Source organism: Trichoderma camerunense (genome assembly GCF_050948025.1).
Source record: "Trichoderma camerunense strain CBS 138272 chromosome Unknown V8C40scaffold_12, whole genome shotgun sequence".
NCBI classification, from domain to species: Eukaryota; Fungi; Ascomycota; class Sordariomycetes; order Hypocreales; family Hypocreaceae; genus Trichoderma; species Trichoderma camerunense.
Genome location: NW_028145358.1, coordinates 1,015,953 through 1,034,344, shown reverse-complemented (window position 1 = coordinate 1,034,344; position 18,392 = coordinate 1,015,953). Strand labels below are relative to the sequence as shown.

The following is an 18,392-nucleotide window of genomic DNA, read 5'->3' as shown; positions in this document are numbered from 1 at the left end:
TAGTCAGTGGACATAGCTCGGCCGAAGGTCGGCCTAACGTGGATTTGCTTGAGCTCCGGACTCCGTACGGGCATGGCGCCGAGCTCCAAGGTCCGAGTCCCGAAGCACAATACATCTGCAGGGAGTTTTGTCTTGTGGAAGCAACCTGAACTGAGGTGCTTATATCTTATATTTACAATCTGACTAGGCACCTACCAAAGTACTACGACTAGACATGATACTTTGAATTCAACTGAGCCGTGTACTGCCTTTAGTCACGTCCCCAGTATTGAAGAACCCCTGCATCGTACATTCCATACACAACCCTAACAAACTCAAATCTTATGCTGAGAATGAAAATACAACTAGAAGCATGCGCCGTAGAAAGCCAAACCACTACTACCCAAAGGCCAGGATATAGCTCGTTCCGTATAGTCAGTTTCCATCTCGAAGAAGCAACCCAACAAGCCCCCCCAGAATCCTGAACCAAATCAAATGTCACCGCCTTCCTTCAGCATATCTGCAACCTCGGCATCTATTTCGCCATCGTTTCCGAGGTCGGGAAAGTCGCCGTCGTCCACTCGTCGCCTTTTATTGGACCCGTTGGTTGATATGGGGAGCGACTGAGTGTATGTTGAGGCCTTGGCGGAGGAAAGTTCAGTTGCTGGGACGTCCTCCAAGGGCTTGACGTCTTCGTCTTCGTCATAGTCGATGCTCTCTGGTCTAGTGTCCTCAAAGTCATCGTCCATGCCTGGCGGTGTTAGAGCCTCCATCTCTGGCCGATCAAGCTCAGCGGGAGGGCCCCCAGATTCCCCTTCTGCATGTGCTCCGTTGCTATCTGCAGGTCCGAGTGCTCTCATGATAGCCACCTCAACCTGCTGCTTCTTATCTTCAATCTCTCGTTTGCGGCCCGACAGCTCGGAAGCTGCATTCTTTTCATTTTCCAAGGCCGCTCTGTTTGAGTCCAGCATCTTTTCCAGTCCCGAGATTAAACTCTCTCGAGCCTTGACGCACTCAGCTACCGCACTCTCAGCGCTCGCAAGTGTCTTGAGCAACCCATTGAGGCGAGCCGCGTAGACAGGCGCCGACGGGGCGGGTACTGTGGGATCGACTTGCTTTTCGTACTCTTGGTTTGCGGAAGCGATGGTCGTCTTTAATGGCACGCTCAGCTTGGTGACCGTCTGATGAGCAGACACAAGGGGCGTGAATTCTGAAGGCACAGAGGCAGCAGCAGATGATCCAAATGGGGAACCTCCGAATCCGGGCTTAACGGATCCGCGAGCTTTATCCAACTCTGTTCCTGGAATTAACATCCATTCATAACCGAAAAGAAACTGCAAAGGCACATACCACTTAGACGCGACTCTATAGCAGCCTGAATCGGTGCCTCGAAAATAGCTCTGTCTTTCCAGACGTCAATGACACGTCGCAGTTTGCCCTGAATCTCAGCTGGCGCTCCTTTGTAGGCTACTGCGGCTGCTTCTGCTATAACCGGGGAGAAGGCGATGATGAAGTCCTCCTTATGGCGGATTCTAGACTGCTGCGCAACCTCTTTCCACAAAGTGTTAGCATCCGTCATTGCGTGAGCATGCGGTATATCCTTATTGAAAGAGAAAAGGCGTATATAATGGCTGTGGAATGCATACCGTTCGCAAGGTAAACCAGGCTCAGTCGTTTCGTGCTAGATGAATCTTTCAGTCGCTGCATCCAGAGCGCCACCGTGCGATCTGCGTGCCGTCTGAAAGCATTGTCTTGATCAGTACCTCTGTCACATTCAATGTAGAGTTGATCATCTTCAATAGGGGTTGCTTACCTATGAAACATTATCCATTGGGCTGCTGTTGCAATGCTGTCATGGCTCTCATTCAATGCTGACAGACGCGCCAGCACCGAATCGTCGTTGTACGCCATTATTACGATGCTTGATCCTTTGTAGCAGTTGACGTATGAAGTCGAGGCAAATGCACACACGGCGTTCCACCGCTTGATTCTACGGGCGACGTGCCTTATTGGAGTAGATTGGCCTTGCGACGCGATGGAAAAGGTCTACAGCAAGCAGTGGATCTTGGCCTTGGAGCTCCAGCTGCAAGCTTGCGATCAGCTAGTGGAAGTGCAATTGAGGCAGATCAGGCCCAAGTCAGGAGACAAAGTGTTGCCTGCTAAATCAACAGCCCAACACAGAGGAGGCAAGGAAAGACTAAAAATGGTCGTGGGCAAAGGAGTATCAACTAATAGCATCCAACATCAAAGAGGAAACTTTGACGAGAGCTGGAGGCTTGGGAGATACCTAGTAGGTCCGTCGAAAGACCGGATAAGTGCAAATGCTAGCGGGCTTGTACCGTATTATGCAATATCTTAGCGCAGAGCTGCGTCTCACGTTGCCTCACCGCCCGGCAGAACATGGTAGCAGTAACCAGGGACAACAGGGAACAGATGGTCACTGCTAGCGACCTCGTTGCGCAAGCTGAGCAAGACCAACCTTACACACTCCTTTGTCTGGATTTGCCATTCGCGCTGTGCTCTGGCCACGATCTTCTTTTTTCACGATTACACTTTCTTCTACGATAATTCAACATGGCTGACCGATTCCCCTCGCTCGAGGACTTCGATTCCGGAGGTAAGCTCCTGAACGGACACAGCCAACCTTGATCCCAAGTTAACCACTGCCTGTCAGCGCAAACCGATATCAAGGAAGTTTCCGACGAGCCTACTGCTGAAGATTTTCTCGCCAGAGAAAAGGCGCTTCTTGGCGATGATGCGAACCAGTTCACGACAAGTGATGACGCAAACGCATTGGCCGACGCTGGTGGAGATCTCCTGGGCGAGAGCAACGCCGCGGCATCGACCTTTGAGTCCCAATTTCCAGACCTTGCCAGTCCAACTGCTGTGGGTATACGTCAAGCATTCAAACGAATTCCGAGGCGTGCTAACAAGGGTCGTCATTCAGGGCTTGGCTGGAATGGATGGAAACATCATGACCGGCCCGTCTGTAAGCTACAACTCGGGTTACCAGTCATACGCTGTCGATGAGGAGGAGCCAGAAGTCATCAAGCAGTGGCGCGAGGCCCGCGATGCGCAGATTGCAAAGAGATCCGAGCAATTCGCCGCTCAGCGAGAGGAAACGATACAGGAAGCTCAACGGAACATTGATGACTTCTATGAAAACTACAACTCCAAGAAAGAGAAGGGTATTGCGCAGACACGCAAAGAGGCGGAGGAATTCCTTGCCAGCAGGGAGGATACGGTTTCTGGTGGCACAAGCTGGGACCGCATTGCTAAGCTCGTGGACGTCAGCGGAAAGGGGGCCAAGGGCGGAGCCACCGGATCTGGCAAAGAGCGTTTCCGTGAGATGCTGGTGAGCCTGCGCAAAGACGAGAAGGCTCCTGGTGCAACGGGCTACTAATACCCGGTGGATTGAGCTTTACAACCGATATAGTGGCATTGCAGTGCCTGGGCGAAGGAGGGCCGGAAATCTGACATGCGGTACATTTGATTTGCGTTTTTTTCTCTACCACGAAAGAATCGGAGTGGCACAATGAATTACTGGCTACGCATAATTGAACAAGGAAAAGAAAAACATGAATAAACACACGTTAGACGAACGCGAACAGCAACTTGGGTGATGGTGATCCAATCAATACAGCGAGACACATGAGACGGACTGACAAATCCTATATTTACTGTCTATAAGACTTTAAACTCATACATGCCCCCAATCCTGCATTTGACGCAAGTTGGGGTAACTCAATTGGCTCGTCCCATAGATACCGGTACTTTAATCCTTGCTGAACCAGGTGTTGTGGCCGGCAACCTTTCGGCTGGCAGCGTAGAGGGTAGCTATGACTCTTTTAGCTTTGCGTTCTATAGCCCATTTCATCAATCAATCAACTCACCTCCGAAACCTCCCCAGAGGGCGACGAGGTAGGGGGCCATGTACCAGTTGCTTCGGGGGTTCTGTCGCCTGCGTTAGTATAGCTCGGAGGTTCGTGATCGCTAATTCGTGCGTACAATCTTCCACAGGCGGGTGTGAGCCTTGTACGCAGCCTGGTAGAAGCGCTGGTGCTCCGTCACCCTGTTCTTGGCGTCGATCATACTATGGCACGGCGTCAGTCGAGGTTTCTCTCCAAGCTATGCGCATCCATCGGGAAAACCCTGCGGAACCCGTCGGCAGGCGAGCAGCAATTGGGCGCTTTGGCATGCGTCAGTCGGCGAGAGGAGCTTACCCCATTTTGGCGGTTGAAAATGAAGATGCGTGTAGGTCTTCGGTTTGAAAAGTGCTTCGTGGTGGAGTGATCTTGTAGTCGGGATGTCAGAAGAAGCCTTGGTTAGAGAAATGAGGCCATATTCTAGCTCAAAAGTGGGTAGCTGGATGACTCAGCAACCGGGCCATCTGCAGCGCACAAAGTGGAAGTGGGATGGGCTGAGGTACGTACCTCCAAGGTTATAGCTCGGGAACCGCCAATTACAAGCGCTGGTGCGAATATCACGGCCTAGTAGAGTAAAAAGTAAAGCCTTGCCATCTCCAGCCCTGCAGCGGCGGCACAGCGTCTTTGATGGCATCTTGACACCCGACGATACGCCATAGTTGAACGGCTGAATGCGGTGATATGCCTCAGAAGTTGGCGGCTGGCTGGAGACAATCCCAGGAATGCGAGGAGCCGTAAAATTCACACAAAATCGGCCATCATCGACTCGATTCCCTCCCAACCTTGCGCATGCGCCGTCCACAAGGCTACGACACTATTCCCAGCACTTCACTGCCCTAGCTCGCCCATCTATTACTCCAAGAAAGGGACGTATTCTTCATCAAGCTCCTAGATTTACCCCTCGAAGCTCTGATTGGAATCAATGGCGAGCACTCTCTGCTGGGAATCCGAGTCCCTTGCTGCAGCCATCAAGATGGAGAAAATACGGGAGTCTAGGGCAGGCGCGACAGCGACATGATGCATCTTCTAGCCTCCTATCATCGAACGAAGCCCTCGCAGCAAGAATCAGCAAGAGTCTTCAAGACGCAGAGGTTGAAATCCAGCCCTACGATGCCGCCTCGTGGGAGGCTGTATGCGATATACTATCTGACAAGCATGGATCCGACGGAGTTTGGGCTGTTTTTCAAGCAATTTGGCACCAGGACAAACATGAAATAATCGCATTTAGTGATGCTGAGTCTCTGAGGGGTAAGATTTTGTCGGCAGCGCTGGGCTCAGACTCACGGCTGTCTGTGCTTTTCACCGCGGCCCAGCAACTGCTAGCACAAACCAATTTCCAATGGCCCGATCTATACACGAGTGTTGTTCGCTTTTTCCTGGACCGTGGCGATTATGAAGTGGCAATTCGTTGGGATCAGCAGTTATCCCCCATCTTTCCACCTGGGGCAGATGAATTTGGAGCTTTACTGGCAACCTTTGCCATTAAGCCAACTCCTGAGATGCAAAGCACCTTGACAACGCTTTATGTATCGAGCACCAACCGTCAACTATACGACCACATCATACCAGCTCTCTTTGCCTCGGGTCAGTCTAAGCTGGCCCGTACCTGGCGCAAAAAACTGGTCGTGTTCAAGGATGGTCCAATGACGTCCAATTCTCGGCCGTTTCTTCTATTTCTTGCCAGCTACTACCCGCACATACAACTCACAGAGAGAGAATTAGCTGTTGCTGAGCTCAATCGTCAAGAATTAGCTGCTGAAGCTGATGATGATGAAATGTTCCCTGAAGCCGATAGGAAGAGAATCGATCGAAGAGGGACACATAGCGATGCTCTCGTTGCAAAATGGTTTGCCAGCACATGGACATCCGTGGAGTTTGCAATCAACTTTATATACAAGCTTGGAGTGCGCACAATTGGCCCTCGCTCTCTACAGTCTCTTGCGTTGCGAGACCCAGACGCCAAAGAAGTTGCGGCGCGTATAGACCAGGTCGAGAGGTTGGGGATCAGAATATCTCCTCAATCATATTGCAAGATCTTAGTTTCATTCGCAAGAAATGGGGCAGACGAGTTGCTGATGGATCTACTTCATTGCGACATCCACCCTGATGAATTTGAAGATATGGAAACTCGACACTCCCTTATGGCCGAGGCTGCGAGGACAGGGGATTGGAAGATGGAGCGGCTCCTCCAGGGTATCGAATGGGCAATCGAGACTGGTCCGACATCTCGACGTCTCAATTCCTTGCTTAGAAGCGAGCTTTCCAAGCGGAGTCTGGGCAAAGCGAAGGAGGTTCTCGATCGTATGGAAGCCCTAAAAATCAGCATGGCCCAAGCTAGTGCTACTGGGCTCCTTAAACGTGTTTTCTGGAAGCTCGACTCTCATCCTCCTCATCATCGATCACAACGATCTCTTCCAAGAGACTATGGATTTAGCGACTCCGATGACCCTGTTTTGGACCGAGCTCTCAACGTCATCCGGCGCATTTCGTGCCATGACGTAGCTATTCCTACAAGGTACTGGAAAACACTCCTCTACAAGCTGGGACGTTCAAGGCGTCTTGACGAACTCGACCAGCTGAGCTTGGAAATTATGCAATTTTACACTCCCCCTTACGGAGGGCTAGTTCCAGTGCATCGGGAAGACCTGCCAAAGCACTTTAACACTGATGAAAAGGAGTACATACCGGCAGACTTGCCATTTGTCCACCATCACCACCCCATTCGGCTGATATTCGATACTTCGCTACAACGCTCTATCGTGAGATGGGGATTCGACCAGACGTTGGCAACTAAGCCCCAGCCACCAACGTCTCTCACACATTTACAGACTGCAAACTTTTCGCAATTCGATGTCGCCCGCGGAGTTCGCCTGTTGGCCACGCTGCGAGACCAGGGGGCCTTGATCGACACACAGGTAGTGCGCTCGAGCGTCATCTCTCGCATCGCTACTGGGATGGTTCCCGGACGGCCTAGACACCGAGCAAGAGACAGTGTTGAATTCTCCATGGAGAGCCTGATGGGCCTGGCTGAGAAGGCATGGGGATCGGAAATGTTTCCTGACATGTCGAGGGTGAAGCAAGAAGTCGAAGCCCGGAAATCAAAGTTGTGGAACCAATACCCAAAATTAATTGACAAGACATTTGATAAAAACGGAACATGAGAGGAGCGATGGGAGCGAATAGCACTTGGATAGAATCTATTTTGGGGCACATGCAGGATTAAGCCCTTTGTACAATATCTACAGAAACTTGTAAATAAGATCTAATCAAAAACCGGTAACTCCAGGTGCATCATTGATTGTCCCTGGGTAGCATTAATTCACTCCCTTGTTGATACAAATGATCATACGTCATGAAGCAATATGACCATCAACCGCTTGTCAAAACGCCACGCTGAGCCGCAGTTATCAGGACAGAGGACAGATGAAACTCGGCCTCTGCCCTGACTGTAGCAGCATCTGTCCATACAACGCCGATTACCCCTTCCACCTCTCTCCCCGCAATCTTTTTCTTCTTCTTCTTCTAAGCCTAGCTTAATCTCCCGCTATTTACTCCCTGTTCTTCTTTGGTTTCACCATAAGCAGAATGAATAGACCAGCAACCAATAGTATCAGTAAGAGGATAATTTTCCGCTTGATGTTCCGTTTCTGATAGCCCTCAGCTATTTTTAACTCCTTATCCGCAGCCTTGACCTCTGTATTCATGCGCTCAACGTTGTAGTCGATTCGGTCCAGCATAGTGCCCTGGTCAATGATCATGGTCTGAAGATCGCGGAAAAGATCCGACAATTCGATGATACCTTGTGCGATTTCCTCGATTTCCCGCTCGCGCTGGGCAATGGCGGCATCATTCGAGTGTAGCGTCTTCTGTTGCATAGCAACCTGCAATGTATTTTGCGAAAAGGAGCGGTCGGCGTCGGATTCCTGGAGGGATGGGTCCATGTAGGAAGAGCCGGGCATTGGAGATGTCGGGCGATCGATGGGGCTAACGGCGCCGAGGCCTCCCATTCCGCGAAGTTCTAGTGAGTGCACGATGTTAGCGTTATGCAGGTAAGGTCAGGGGGAACAGTATCGAGGTCAGGGGGATTGTGTCGAGGCTGACTCTTGAGATATGCGCTCTGCTTCTTTCGAAAGTTTGCGCTGGCTTCTTGGACCCTTGTGGCTAGGGATATCTGTATGTTTTTCCCCATGGTCTCCTCCGCTCTGCTGATGGTTCCCGATTGCGTTGATTCGCGGACCATGTGCTCAATCTTTTGGATCCGCTGGTGGCACTGGTGGAAGCTCTTTGTGATCTCCTGGGTGAGTCTCTCGATCTGGACCTCTTCCCTCCTCTTGGCTTCGTCATCGTCGAATCCAGGGAGGACATGTGTCTGATGCAGCTTGTCCAGCCGCTGGCTCTTCGTGGCAATCTCAGCGAGCAGCTCTGTGATCTCGTCCGAAACATCAGTCCATCGCGGGGGCAAAAGGTCCATCTCAATTACAGCGTCGCCATCATCTTCGAATGCGCCACTCGACAGCAGCCCGCGCCGGTCCTCGGGCGCAAAGCTGCTGGTGGAGTATGCGTCCGAGAAGCCTCCGGAGGCATATTTGGATCGCTGATTGGGATGATGAGCGTACGACTGGCGGTAGGAGATGTAGCTACGGGGATTCCGGGTCAGGGTCAGATATGACAGTTCGAAATAAACGGATAGGTGTTCGCATGGAGTTATCAGGGCACACGTACAGGTTTGTGCGGTCGCGCCACATGGCGGACGCTGGGGGGGCGTCTGGAGGCCTGTCAGTCCGGGGAATGGATCAAGGATGAATTGGAAGCCTTGGATCTGGACGCAAGATATCCGGGATTTCAGGTGATGACGGGCATTATTGAGTGCTGAGAATCGACATGCACCAATACCAATGTCGAAGCTGGTTGCATTACGACACTGCGCTAATCCTGGAGCAACGGTCTCGGCTGCTGCGCACTGGGCACTAGCTGAATACGAACAGATACGAGTGCAAGTTTCAGAGCTCCCACCAATTAAGCTGCAGCCTCACACGGTGTTCACACGTGTCAAGATACACTTCTCAGTGCTCGTACCTAGCACTAACACAGAGGCATATGATTTGATACTGTGATTGCAGCCTCCTCAATCTTGTCTGCAGGTCATTGGGTAGCTACAGCCTACAGATAGGTACCAGCACCAGTAACTGCGTGCCTGTGATCATGGCATCATGACTCTTCAGCTCCCGCCAGAACAGCGCCCAATGGCCTGTACAGTGCGAATATCCCCCGAGCCGCAACTTGCCCCCCCGAAACAGCCCCCATCCAATGTGTTACAAGGCCCTACTGGTGCAGGTCCTACTAGAACTTCTAGGCACCATGGGATAGGCCGACCCAGTCCTAGCCCGCAGGATTAATACTGTATGCTGATTCTGCCTTACGGGGTCCCCTGACATTTATATCGTTGCTTTGTTCTCCCCACGTCAACGACACGACCACAAGCAAAAAAGCTCCCGCTTTCGCACAGGCGCATCCAACCTTGTCTTTATAAGTCGAGTCCCGGGACCTCTCCGATCTTTGGATTCTTCACTCTCTCTTTACGCTTTCTTTGCTCTCCATAACCCCCATTCACAATGGTAAGTGGCGCGCAGGTACCCTCGGTCGACTTGTCTCAGGCGCAACCCCGCGACCGGTTGAGGGGCTACCCCCAAATTCTCAGGAGCTTTTGTGTGACTGACCCGCGAGCTCTCAACAGGCTGATTCTCTTACCGAAGAGCAGGTCTCTGAGTTCAAGGAGGCCTTCTCCCTCTTTGTGAGTCTTTAACCTCGTTTCTGGTGGCAATTCGGACGGTTTGAGTGCTAACCCAGCTTGCTACAGGACAAGGACGGTGATGGTACGTAGCAGCGAGTGACGCGACACCACCCCTCTCCCCCTTTTGCGAACAGGCACCGGAGCGCCGAATGACTTGCTATCGACCGATATTTTTCTTGCCAACCCCTTTTTCATGATATCCGAGCAAAGAAAAGAACTGACAGGCTTGACCCCGCAGGCCAGATCACCACCAAGGAGCTGGGCACCGTGATGCGCTCCCTCGGCCAGAACCCCTCCGAGTCAGAGCTTCAGGACATGATCAACGAGGTCGATGCCGACAACAACGGATCTATCGATTTCCCCGGTATGTCAAAAGTCGAAATATTGGGTCGTTGCCACATTCGAGCTAATACGGAGCGGTGTAGAATTCCTGACCATGATGGCACGAAAGATGAAGGACACTGATTCCGAGGAGGAGATCCGAGAGGCATTCAAGGTTTGTTTCCAGCACTAGTGTCTATTTTTATTTTACTATATTTGCTAACGTATGCGCTACAGGTCTTTGACCGCGACAACAACGGCTTCATCTCAGCCGCTGAGCTGCGCCATGTCATGACATCCATCGGCGAGAAGCTCACCGACGACGAGGTCGATGAGATGATTCGCGAGGCCGATCAGGACGGTGATGGCCGAATTGATTGTGAGTTTTATGGCGAGAATGAACGCATTTGAATGAATATGAGCTAACGGTATATGCATAGACAATGAGTTTGTCCAGCTTATGATGCAAAAATAAGGGATTGTGTCTGGAGTTATTTGCGACTAAGCCAACTGTTCAGCCATATTAGAGGCCATGAATATGGTTATTCCTTGCGGCGAGATCAAGGCGTTAGCACGCTCACAACCTGTTGTTTGAGAAAATCAATTAGTCGACTTTGTTCCTTTTACTGCTGTCATGTCTACGGGCGATTTTCGAGATTGCTGGGATGTTGAGAGTCGTGATGTTAAGTTCTGGTAGCTGTCCAGGTAGATATAGGTACCCTGGACCTTTTTATGCATACTGTCAAATTCCAACAGCTCTCTGTGATTGTTTCTTGCGGTATGGTGGTGTAAGTTGCGAGCTGTTTTAGCAAAGAGGTATACCCAGCGCATGGATTATGCGGGCTAGAATCGATTCTATTCTACGTTCGATCAGCTACAACTGATTACATTTGACTATGAAGATGCAAGCTATAATAACTACGGATGCTGTACCCTGGAATAACTTCCATATCACACCCACGGATACTTTGAAACGAGAAATACCGCATAGCAAACACAGTCCAATCTGGAGGTCTAACGCATACAACTTGGTAACAATTTCGTGTAAGACCAGATAGTGTTTGCTATTTACAATCACTTAAGCGCTGTTTAATATTATGTAGTACTTTTAGCTAGAGTGTATGACCGTTTAGTGATGTCAGCCGATGGAAACATTCTGATCATGAGACTCAAGGCGGAAGAGGGGATGGTGAGGACGGGTGTGCTGGCTTTGTCTCAGCTTCATGTGGAAGATAACAAAATGACTACTGCTGTGTTGCCATGGCGCTTAGCGGGCTGATACTTGGCAAACTTGGATACTTCTTTATCTTTTGGCTAGTCGCTAGCTATTTTTGTAAGTGAAGAAATAAACATACAAATATGTAAGTATCTGGCTAGAATATTTCAGCTTTTTACAAAGCATTCAACTATTATTATCTGTATCTACTGCAGATGTTGTATGATGCTTCATGCTTCATCGAGTACAGTTGCGCCATCAAGAAGGGTAGGTGGTCGTTTCAGCACCCCATATACCGGTATACCCCGATAAGTGAATTGCTGGTACCAAGCTCACTCAGGCTCATGTACCCTGAAATACGGGGTACCTCGCGCCCAGAGTGGTGTCGCCTAGGCCCAGGTACTGGCGGCTCCAGGATACCCAAGCCTTGCCGGGCCATTGCTTTTTCCGCTGGTGCCTTGGCCATGATGCAGCGTGGCCTGCCCCACGTAGTGCTTGGATCCAGGTACTTGCAAGTGTAGTTCCAGTTATAGGGAGCGGTGCTTGGTGGCATTGCGATTGATTCCACGTTCCGCCTACAAAGTAAGCTCTCCAACTCATCGTCGAGGCTCGTTTTCTTTTCGCCAGACGTCAGCGCTAACCGGCCCTTGGAGTTGTGAAGCCTCTCCCTGTTTGTGTATGGGAGCCTGCGAATTGCTGCACTGCTGGCACCACCGCTCATCCACCGCCTGCGGATCCTTTGATAACAGCGTGTGAGACGACCCAGTCGCCGGGTCGTGCTCTGTCCTCAAGATGAGTTCCTGTATGCAGCTCTCCCTGCTTGATCTATGCAGACGTGGCCCTGATGGCTGACGTTTGTTATCGACAGTAAAACAATTCATCCGCAACGTGCGTGCGGCCAAGACGATTGCAGACGAGCGAGCCGTCATCCAGAAAGAGAGCGCCGCGATCAGAGCCAGTTTCCGCGAGGAGGGCCACGACCATAGCATACGGTGGGTTTCCGATTGATATCGACGGCTTGCGCATCCGAATAATGAATATGAGTGCTCATGAGCAACTGGGACAGGCGTAACAATGTCGCGAAACTACTCTACCTCTTCACCCTCGGCGAGCGAACTCACTTCGGCCAGGTCGAATGCCTGAAGCTCCTTGCGTCCCCGCGGTTTGCGGATAAGCGTCTCGGCCATCTTGCTACAAGCTTACTGCTCGACGAAAAACAGGAGGTCCTGACACTGGTGACCAACTCGCTGAAGAAGTAAACCATCCCCTATATGCCCCATGGTAGCAGCAGATGGGTTCTAACCATGTCATGTGTCTAGCGACTTGAGCCACTCGAACCAATATGTTGTCGGACTTGCCCTCTGCACTCTCGGAAACATTGCGTCTGATGAAATGTCGAGAGATCTGTTTCCCGAGATTGAGAACTTGATTTCAACCGCGAATCCATACATCAGGAGGAAGGCCGCCCTCTGCGCCATGCGAATATGTCGCAAGGTACCAGACCTGCAAGAGCACTTCATCGAAAAGGCTACCGCGCTTCTCTCCGACAGAAACCACGGCGTTCTTCTTTGCGGCCTGACCCTGGTTACGAGTCTATGCGAAGCGGACGAGGAAGAAGGAGGCGAGGAGGGCATGGTTGAGAAGTTCAGGGCATTTGTCCCTGGGCTTGTCAAGACGCTGAAGGGCCTTTCGACGTCAGGATATGCCCCAGAGCACGATGTCACGGGCATTACTGACCCCTTCCTGCAAGTCAAGCTTCTGCGATTGCTGAGAGTGCTGGCCGTCGGCGACGCCCACACGAGCGAGCAGATCAACGACATCTTGGCGCAGGTCGCAACCAACACCGACTCGTCCAAGAACGTTGGAAACTCGATCCTTTACGAAGCCGTGCTTACCATTCTGGATATCGAGGCCGATTCGGGTCTGAGAGTTCTTGGTGTCAACATCTTGGGCAAGTTCCTTACCAACCGAGACAACAACGTCCGCTACGTCGCGCTCAACACCCTCATCAAGGTGGTTGCCATTGAACCCAATGCCGTTCAGAGGCACCGGAACACCATCTTGGAGTGTCTGAGAGATCCCGATATCAGCATACGGAGAAGGGCTCTCGACCTCAGCTTTACCCTCATCAACGAATCGAACGTCCGGGTGCTCATCAGGGAGCTGTTGGCCTTTTTGGAAGTTGCAGACAACGAGTTTAAGCCCACTATGACTAGCCAGATTGGAATTGCCGCCGATAAATATGCCCCGAACAAGCGATGGCACTTTGACACCATGCTGCGAGTTCTGTCACTGGCGGGCAACTACGTCAAGGAGCAGATTCTCTCGTCATTTATCCGGCTCATTGCTACCACCCAGGAGCTCCAGACGTACGCTGTGCAGAAGCTGTATACCAACCTTAAGAAAGACATTACCCAAGAAAGCTTGACTCAGGCTGGCGCCTGGTGCATAGGTGAGTATGGCGATGCGCTACTCAAGGGCGGGCAGTATGAAGAGGAGGAACTTGTCCAGGAGGTCAAGGAGGGCGACGTTGTCGACCTGTTTTCCCTCATCCTCAACAGCAGCTACGCCACGCAGGTGACGACAGAGTACATTGTCACCGCTCTCATGAAGCTCAGCACACGATTCTCCGAGGCCTCCCAGGTGGAAAAGGTGCGGCGCATCCTGCAAACGCACCAGACCAGCTTGGATGTGGAGGTGCAGCAGCGAGCTGTAGAGTACGGCAACCTGTTTGCATTTGACCAGGTTCGCCGAGGTGTGCTTGAGAAGATGCCACCTCCACAGATCAAGGAGGAGTCCAGAGTGCTGGGTCGGGCCCCTTCAAAGAAGGCTAAGAATGCCAATAGAAAATCCAAAATCCTCAAGCCTACCGAGCAGGACCTTTTGGACATTATGGATTCGCCGGCCGCCATTGCTGCGCCTACAAACGGATCCCAGGCAACCAACTCGGATCTCCTTGCCGACATTCTTGGAGGCGGATCCCCGGCACCGCCCACGTCTGGCTCCCCTGGGCCTCAGCAGTCGAACATTTCCTCCATCATGGACCTCTTTGGCCCAGGGCCGGCCGCCAGCACCCCGTCACCGGCCCCTGCTTCGGCTGGCCTGGATATCTTATCTTCTGCGACATCCTCACCACCACCACAGCAACCACAATCACCAGCAGGCCAGGGCCAATGGCTTCCGTGCTACAATGCCAATGACCTCAACGTGACCATGCAGATTCAGCGTAACGCGGCGGGACTCATCCAGGCCGTGGCTCGATTCCACAACACTGGGTCTGTTCCTCTATCCGGCGCCGGATTGCAAGCAGCTGTCCCGAAGACTCAGAAGCTGCAGCTCCTACCTATCGCATCCGAGGAGATTGGACCTGGAGCAGAGACTACTCAGGTGATGAGAGTATCTGGTTGCAAGGGAGTAAGTTCTTTTTCCACCCATCAAATTGAGAACGTCGTTGGATTTCCGCGTACTAACATGTGTTACCACAGCCACTGCGATTGCGACTGCGTATCGCATTCTCTCACCCTGCGGCAGGGCAGGTTGTGGACCAGGTGAACTGGTCGGAGCAATCGTAAACGGATGGATTCTTTTGCAGCGAGCGGCTACTTTACTGGGGGCTATTGAGGCTTAATATGGAATATAAATATGGAGGGATTGGTGAAGGGGTTGTAGATATCAAAAAATCATAGGGAGTATAAATGTAGGGCGATTTGAGGCTGAAATAGGCATAATTACGTATGAGGCATCAATGAGAGTTGGTTTACTTGTTACATGGAAATGTAAGCCGAGGATTTTGATTTTATGAGTTCCATTGTATACACAATAAATTATTGCAATTAGACATTCTTGGTTTACCCTTTATTACGTGAAGTGTACGGTTTGGCTTTGGGCTAGCGGCCTGACTTACATGGCGTCAGCAGAAACCGTTCATCTATCTGTCTCTTTTCGGAAATTTAGAGTTGTACAACTTGAAATCTGCATCTACAACGGGGAACGAAACAAAACTCTTGCATTTTAAAAAAAAAACTTGATGCTCTGGCAAATACGGTGTCCTGCAAAATTAGTTTCGGGCACCTTGCGATCTAACAGGACGACGTTTGCTTCGTCATTTGGCGGGACGGCGTTGAAGAAGAGGATGGCGTCTACGGGAAGGGAGGGGCATCTTGAGAGGACGGCGGGGGAGCCGAGACATGCGGTAAAGAGCCCCCTTTTGCTGTTTTATTTGTTTTCTTTATTGTTTCTTCAAGAGAGTTGTTGTAATTGTATGGAAGAATAACATATGATCATGTGCTGATGTGTTTATGTTTAGAATCTTCATGAGGTGCGGCTGAGTCGGATTGACCAGGTCAATGAGAGGGTGAGGCTGTTTCGTCTGGATCTTGTCGCTGGCCCTATCAAGGTAAGCCAATCAATCTTTCATCTACATCATCCAAATGCTCATATTTAACGAATCAATAAACAAAATTAATACATGGATAGTTCCTGCCCGGCCAATGGCTCGACACATACATCCCCGGCGTATCCAAAGCAGGTGGCTTCACAATCACATCCGGCCCCTCGGCCGCCCTCGCAAACACCTCGCCCTATCTTGAGCTCGCGGTGCAGGAATCGCCTGAAAACGAGCCCGCGGCTTGGCTGTGGCGTCCAGAGAGAGAGATCTTGGGTGAGACGCTGCGTGTGAGGGTGGGCGGCAAGTTTATCTTTCCGCCGGCTGAGGGGGCGCCGAAGAAGGTGGTTTTCGTTGCTGGTGGCGTGGGCGTGAATCCTCTCGTGAGCATGTTGAGTTATATCGCTGAGAGTAATGATGGGCATGGGGTTGGTGATGTGAGGTTTATTTACGCGAGTAAGCTTCCGAGGAGCGGCAAGCTTTCGGATATCGTCTTCCTTGATAGGATCACGAGTTTGTTCGGGGAGGACAAGGTAAAAGGGGAGGTGAAGCTGTTTGTGACGGCGGCAGGAAATGCAGTATCTCAGGAGGCGACGACGTCTATCAACGGGGCTCAGGTCGAAGTGCTGCCTCGGCGGCTTACGATGGCGGATGTGGAGGCGGCGATTGGGGATCGTGAGGATCAGGGGACGGTGGTGTATGTCTGTGGACCGCCGACGATGACGGATGAGCTTGTTGAGAAGCTTGCGGCCATCGTGGACCCCCAGCGAGTTTTGACCGAGAGATGGTGGTGAAGACCCTTTTTACGTGTCGAGAGAATAAGTACATATACAGAGCTTCTAGGATGCTTGATCATATGTAGAGTTGGAATTTGTGATGGTGATTTATACTATATCCATTTATGTGCGCGCGACCCCAACGCCCATGGTATCATCAAACTGGCCGTCCCGATAACTTCGATTTCCGCTGGCTTTCATTCCTTTCCCCCCTTCACATGAGCACCGCTACTGTCACGGTTCATTTTATCTCCCGAACCAAACCAATGCCAATCTGTCATCCTTTTATCCTTTCCGCCCTCCTCATGAGAACAAGTCTTCCGCCTTTTGTCTCTTCTTCGATCGGTTTATATCCAACAGTTCCTTGCCCGCATTGCCCGCTCCAAACTTGCCCGGAAACAGCTCGCGGGCATTGGCAGCTCCCTTGATAGAGAAGCCGCCGTCTTTGCCCTGGGCGCGCTGATTGGCGACGCCTCGAATGTTGAGGCCCTCACCAGCCGGTTCGTCTGGCCTGGCGACGATCTTGGGCATGTCCTCCTCTTTCAGCTGGGCTGAGCCAATGGCCTTTTCGAGCTGGTCCAGCTGCCCACCTCTCTTAGATGGCTTGGTAGGGAAGAGCTCTTTCGACCTGGCTTCGCTTGCGAGGCGGCCCCTGATGGACCGCGCCTGTGTCCTGTTCCCTGACGAGCTGGCGAGGCCGTCGATTGCTGCGTCTCCATCGTCGTCGCGGCGCGGAGATGCGGATCTGTCTCTTCTGGTGCTTGATCGCCCCACTGGACGATCTGCGAATAGCTCCTTGCCGCGATTATTTCCTCGAGCGTCGGGTCTATCATCCCGAGAAGACTGCGGCGCATCGTCGTACATGCTCGCCTCGAACGTTTCAACCTCCTCATCTGAATAACGTCTTCGACGGCCTCCACTTCCTCGGTTGTCGCGATCGCGGTCGCGGTCACGGTACCGAGAGCGGTTTTCCTGATATCGTCTCCGCCTTTCTTCAGGGTCGTGTTCGGGATGGAGGAGGTAATATCGGCTGCGTTGGGCGGCGCCAGCCTGCTTCTTATCGGCTAGGGTCGCGAAGCGAATTTGTAGAGAAGTCTCGGGCTTTCCCTCGAATGGCTTTGCAGGAATAATCTCGCCAATGCTCAGAGCCGTCGCATCTGAAATGTCAATAGCACTCAGGGCGACAATAGCATCGCGGGCGGTGGGTTCGGAGTTGAAGACGAGGTTCGCTGTGCTGTCGTCAATCCATTCCACCTTGTCCACATTTCCGTAATGAGCCTTGACGTATGTTTTGATATCGTCTGTGTGTAGGTTGTCTAGGCCTCTGATGTGAATCTTTGTAGGGACAATGGTGTTTGACGCGTCGTCCTCTTTGGCTTCTCCCTCATCCGCTACTTCGCCTGGCTCTTCTGGCTCATCTGGGACTAGGATATCGTCGCCTTGCGGGATGTGCTCGTGAATATCGTTGCCGTCCTGAAAGACCTCGCCAACGGCGGCATCGTCCATATCAATGTCCAAATCCATGATTCCGTGGTGGTTTTTGGCGATGGTCGAGACACGGGGCAAAGGCAGGTGGCGGATATTATAAGTAAGACAGACGGGATAAAACTCGGCGCTGAATAGAACGGGCAAGCAATGATCCAATTGGGGGAGATGCAGGCAAGGGGAAGGAGAAGGAAGATGAGGTAATCGTTTCTCCCTCTTCCTTTTCTTTTTAAGTGTCCAAGAATGATGTGCAATATCAAGTCAGCAGCAGAGAAGGGACCGGGGTGGAAGGATACGATCGCTGAGTGGCAGAAAGGCGGCTGTGAGACGCGAGAGGCGGATAAGAAGCGCGGCTGATTAGGCGGTGACGGCGCCTGTGCTCAAGCGCCGAGTGTCAAGGGAGCCAACAGAAGTACCCTCCAAGCGCGGGGTACCTACATTCAGGTGCATGCACTGCAGGAGGTACTTTATCCCGGCTTATAGAAGATCGAAGGCACAGAAGTTTGCTTGCAGC

General features: G+C 51.7%; 9 protein-coding genes across 9 annotated transcripts; 5 read left to right on the top strand and 4 right to left on the bottom strand.

The window, feature by feature from the left end:
• Positions 1-126: 126 nt before the first annotated feature.
• V8C40DRAFT_249645 (RNA polymerase II-binding domain-containing protein) lies at positions 127-2,257 on the bottom strand. Its single transcript, XM_083216807.1, has 4 exons — positions 1,793-2,257; positions 1,626-1,717; positions 1,330-1,530; positions 127-1,273 (listed from the first exon to the last, which is right to left on the bottom strand). The coding sequence occupies exons 1-4, from the start codon at positions 1,888-1,890 to the stop codon at positions 471-473; spliced, it is 1,194 nt and encodes a 397-aa protein (XP_083071780.1). The 5' UTR covers positions 1,891-2,257; the 3' UTR covers positions 127-470.
• A 145-nt stretch (positions 2,258-2,402) lies between these two features.
• On the top strand, positions 2,403-3,748 carry V8C40DRAFT_249644 (clathrin light chain CLC1). Its single transcript, XM_083216806.1, has 3 exons — positions 2,403-2,596; positions 2,654-2,865; positions 2,927-3,748. The coding sequence occupies exons 1-3, from the start codon at positions 2,554-2,556 to the stop codon at positions 3,380-3,382; spliced, it is 711 nt and encodes a 236-aa protein (XP_083071779.1). The 5' UTR covers positions 2,403-2,553; the 3' UTR covers positions 3,383-3,748.
• A 6-nt stretch (positions 3,749-3,754) lies between these two features.
• V8C40DRAFT_267519 (cytochrome c oxidase subunit 7) lies at positions 3,755-4,207 on the bottom strand (the record flags this gene model as incomplete). The annotated part of the gene is made up of 4 exons (XM_083219856.1): positions 3,755-3,816; positions 3,873-3,933; positions 3,988-4,072; positions 4,203-4,207. The coding sequence occupies 4 exons, from the start codon at positions 4,205-4,207 to the stop codon at positions 3,755-3,757; spliced, it is 213 nt and encodes a 70-aa protein (XP_083071778.1).
• Positions 4,208-4,484: 277 nt separating this feature from the next.
• On the top strand, positions 4,485-7,230 carry V8C40DRAFT_249637 (uncharacterized protein). Its single transcript, XM_083216805.1, has one exon. It carries the CDS (start codon positions 4,628-4,630, stop codon positions 7,064-7,066), a length of 2,439 nt encoding a protein of 812 aa, XP_083071777.1. The 5' UTR covers positions 4,485-4,627; the 3' UTR covers positions 7,067-7,230.
• On the bottom strand, positions 7,089-8,777 carry V8C40DRAFT_249636 (t-SNARE syntaxin TLG2). Its single transcript, XM_083216804.1, has 3 exons — positions 8,628-8,777; positions 8,007-8,542; positions 7,089-7,923 (listed from the first exon to the last, which is right to left on the bottom strand). The coding sequence occupies exons 1-3, from the start codon at positions 8,648-8,650 to the stop codon at positions 7,454-7,456; spliced, it is 1,029 nt and encodes a 342-aa protein (XP_083071776.1). The 5' UTR covers positions 8,651-8,777; the 3' UTR covers positions 7,089-7,453.
• Positions 8,778-9,321: 544 nt separating this feature from the next.
• On the top strand, positions 9,322-10,777 carry V8C40DRAFT_249630 (calmodulin). Its single transcript, XM_083216803.1, has 7 exons — positions 9,322-9,520; positions 9,640-9,696; positions 9,763-9,778; positions 9,935-10,060; positions 10,122-10,192; positions 10,255-10,396; positions 10,458-10,777. Exons 1-7 carry the CDS (start codon positions 9,518-9,520, stop codon positions 10,490-10,492), a joined length of 450 nt encoding a protein of 149 aa, XP_083071775.1. The 5' UTR covers positions 9,322-9,517; the 3' UTR covers positions 10,493-10,777.
• A 1,034-nt stretch (positions 10,778-11,811) lies between these two features.
• Positions 11,812-15,073, top strand: V8C40DRAFT_249625 (AP-1 complex subunit gamma domain-containing protein). Its single transcript, XM_083216802.1, has 5 exons — positions 11,812-12,035; positions 12,102-12,225; positions 12,300-12,488; positions 12,553-14,647; positions 14,719-15,073. The coding sequence occupies exons 1-5, from the start codon at positions 12,026-12,028 to the stop codon at positions 14,803-14,805; spliced, it is 2,505 nt and encodes an 834-aa protein (XP_083071774.1). The 5' UTR covers positions 11,812-12,025; the 3' UTR covers positions 14,806-15,073.
• V8C40DRAFT_249622 (FAD-dependent oxidoreductase) lies at positions 15,074-16,509 on the top strand. The gene is made up of 3 exons (XM_083216801.1): positions 15,074-15,425; positions 15,540-15,629; positions 15,710-16,509. Exons 1-3 carry the CDS (start codon positions 15,261-15,263, stop codon positions 16,409-16,411), a joined length of 957 nt encoding a protein of 318 aa, XP_083071773.1. The 5' UTR covers positions 15,074-15,260; the 3' UTR covers positions 16,412-16,509.
• On the bottom strand, positions 16,470-18,222 carry V8C40DRAFT_249619 (NCBP3 domain-containing protein). The gene has a single exon (XM_083216800.1). It carries the CDS (start codon positions 17,915-17,917, stop codon positions 16,697-16,699), a length of 1,221 nt encoding a protein of 406 aa, XP_083071772.1. The 5' UTR covers positions 17,918-18,222; the 3' UTR covers positions 16,470-16,696.
• Between the last annotated feature and the right edge of the window lie 170 nt (positions 18,223-18,392).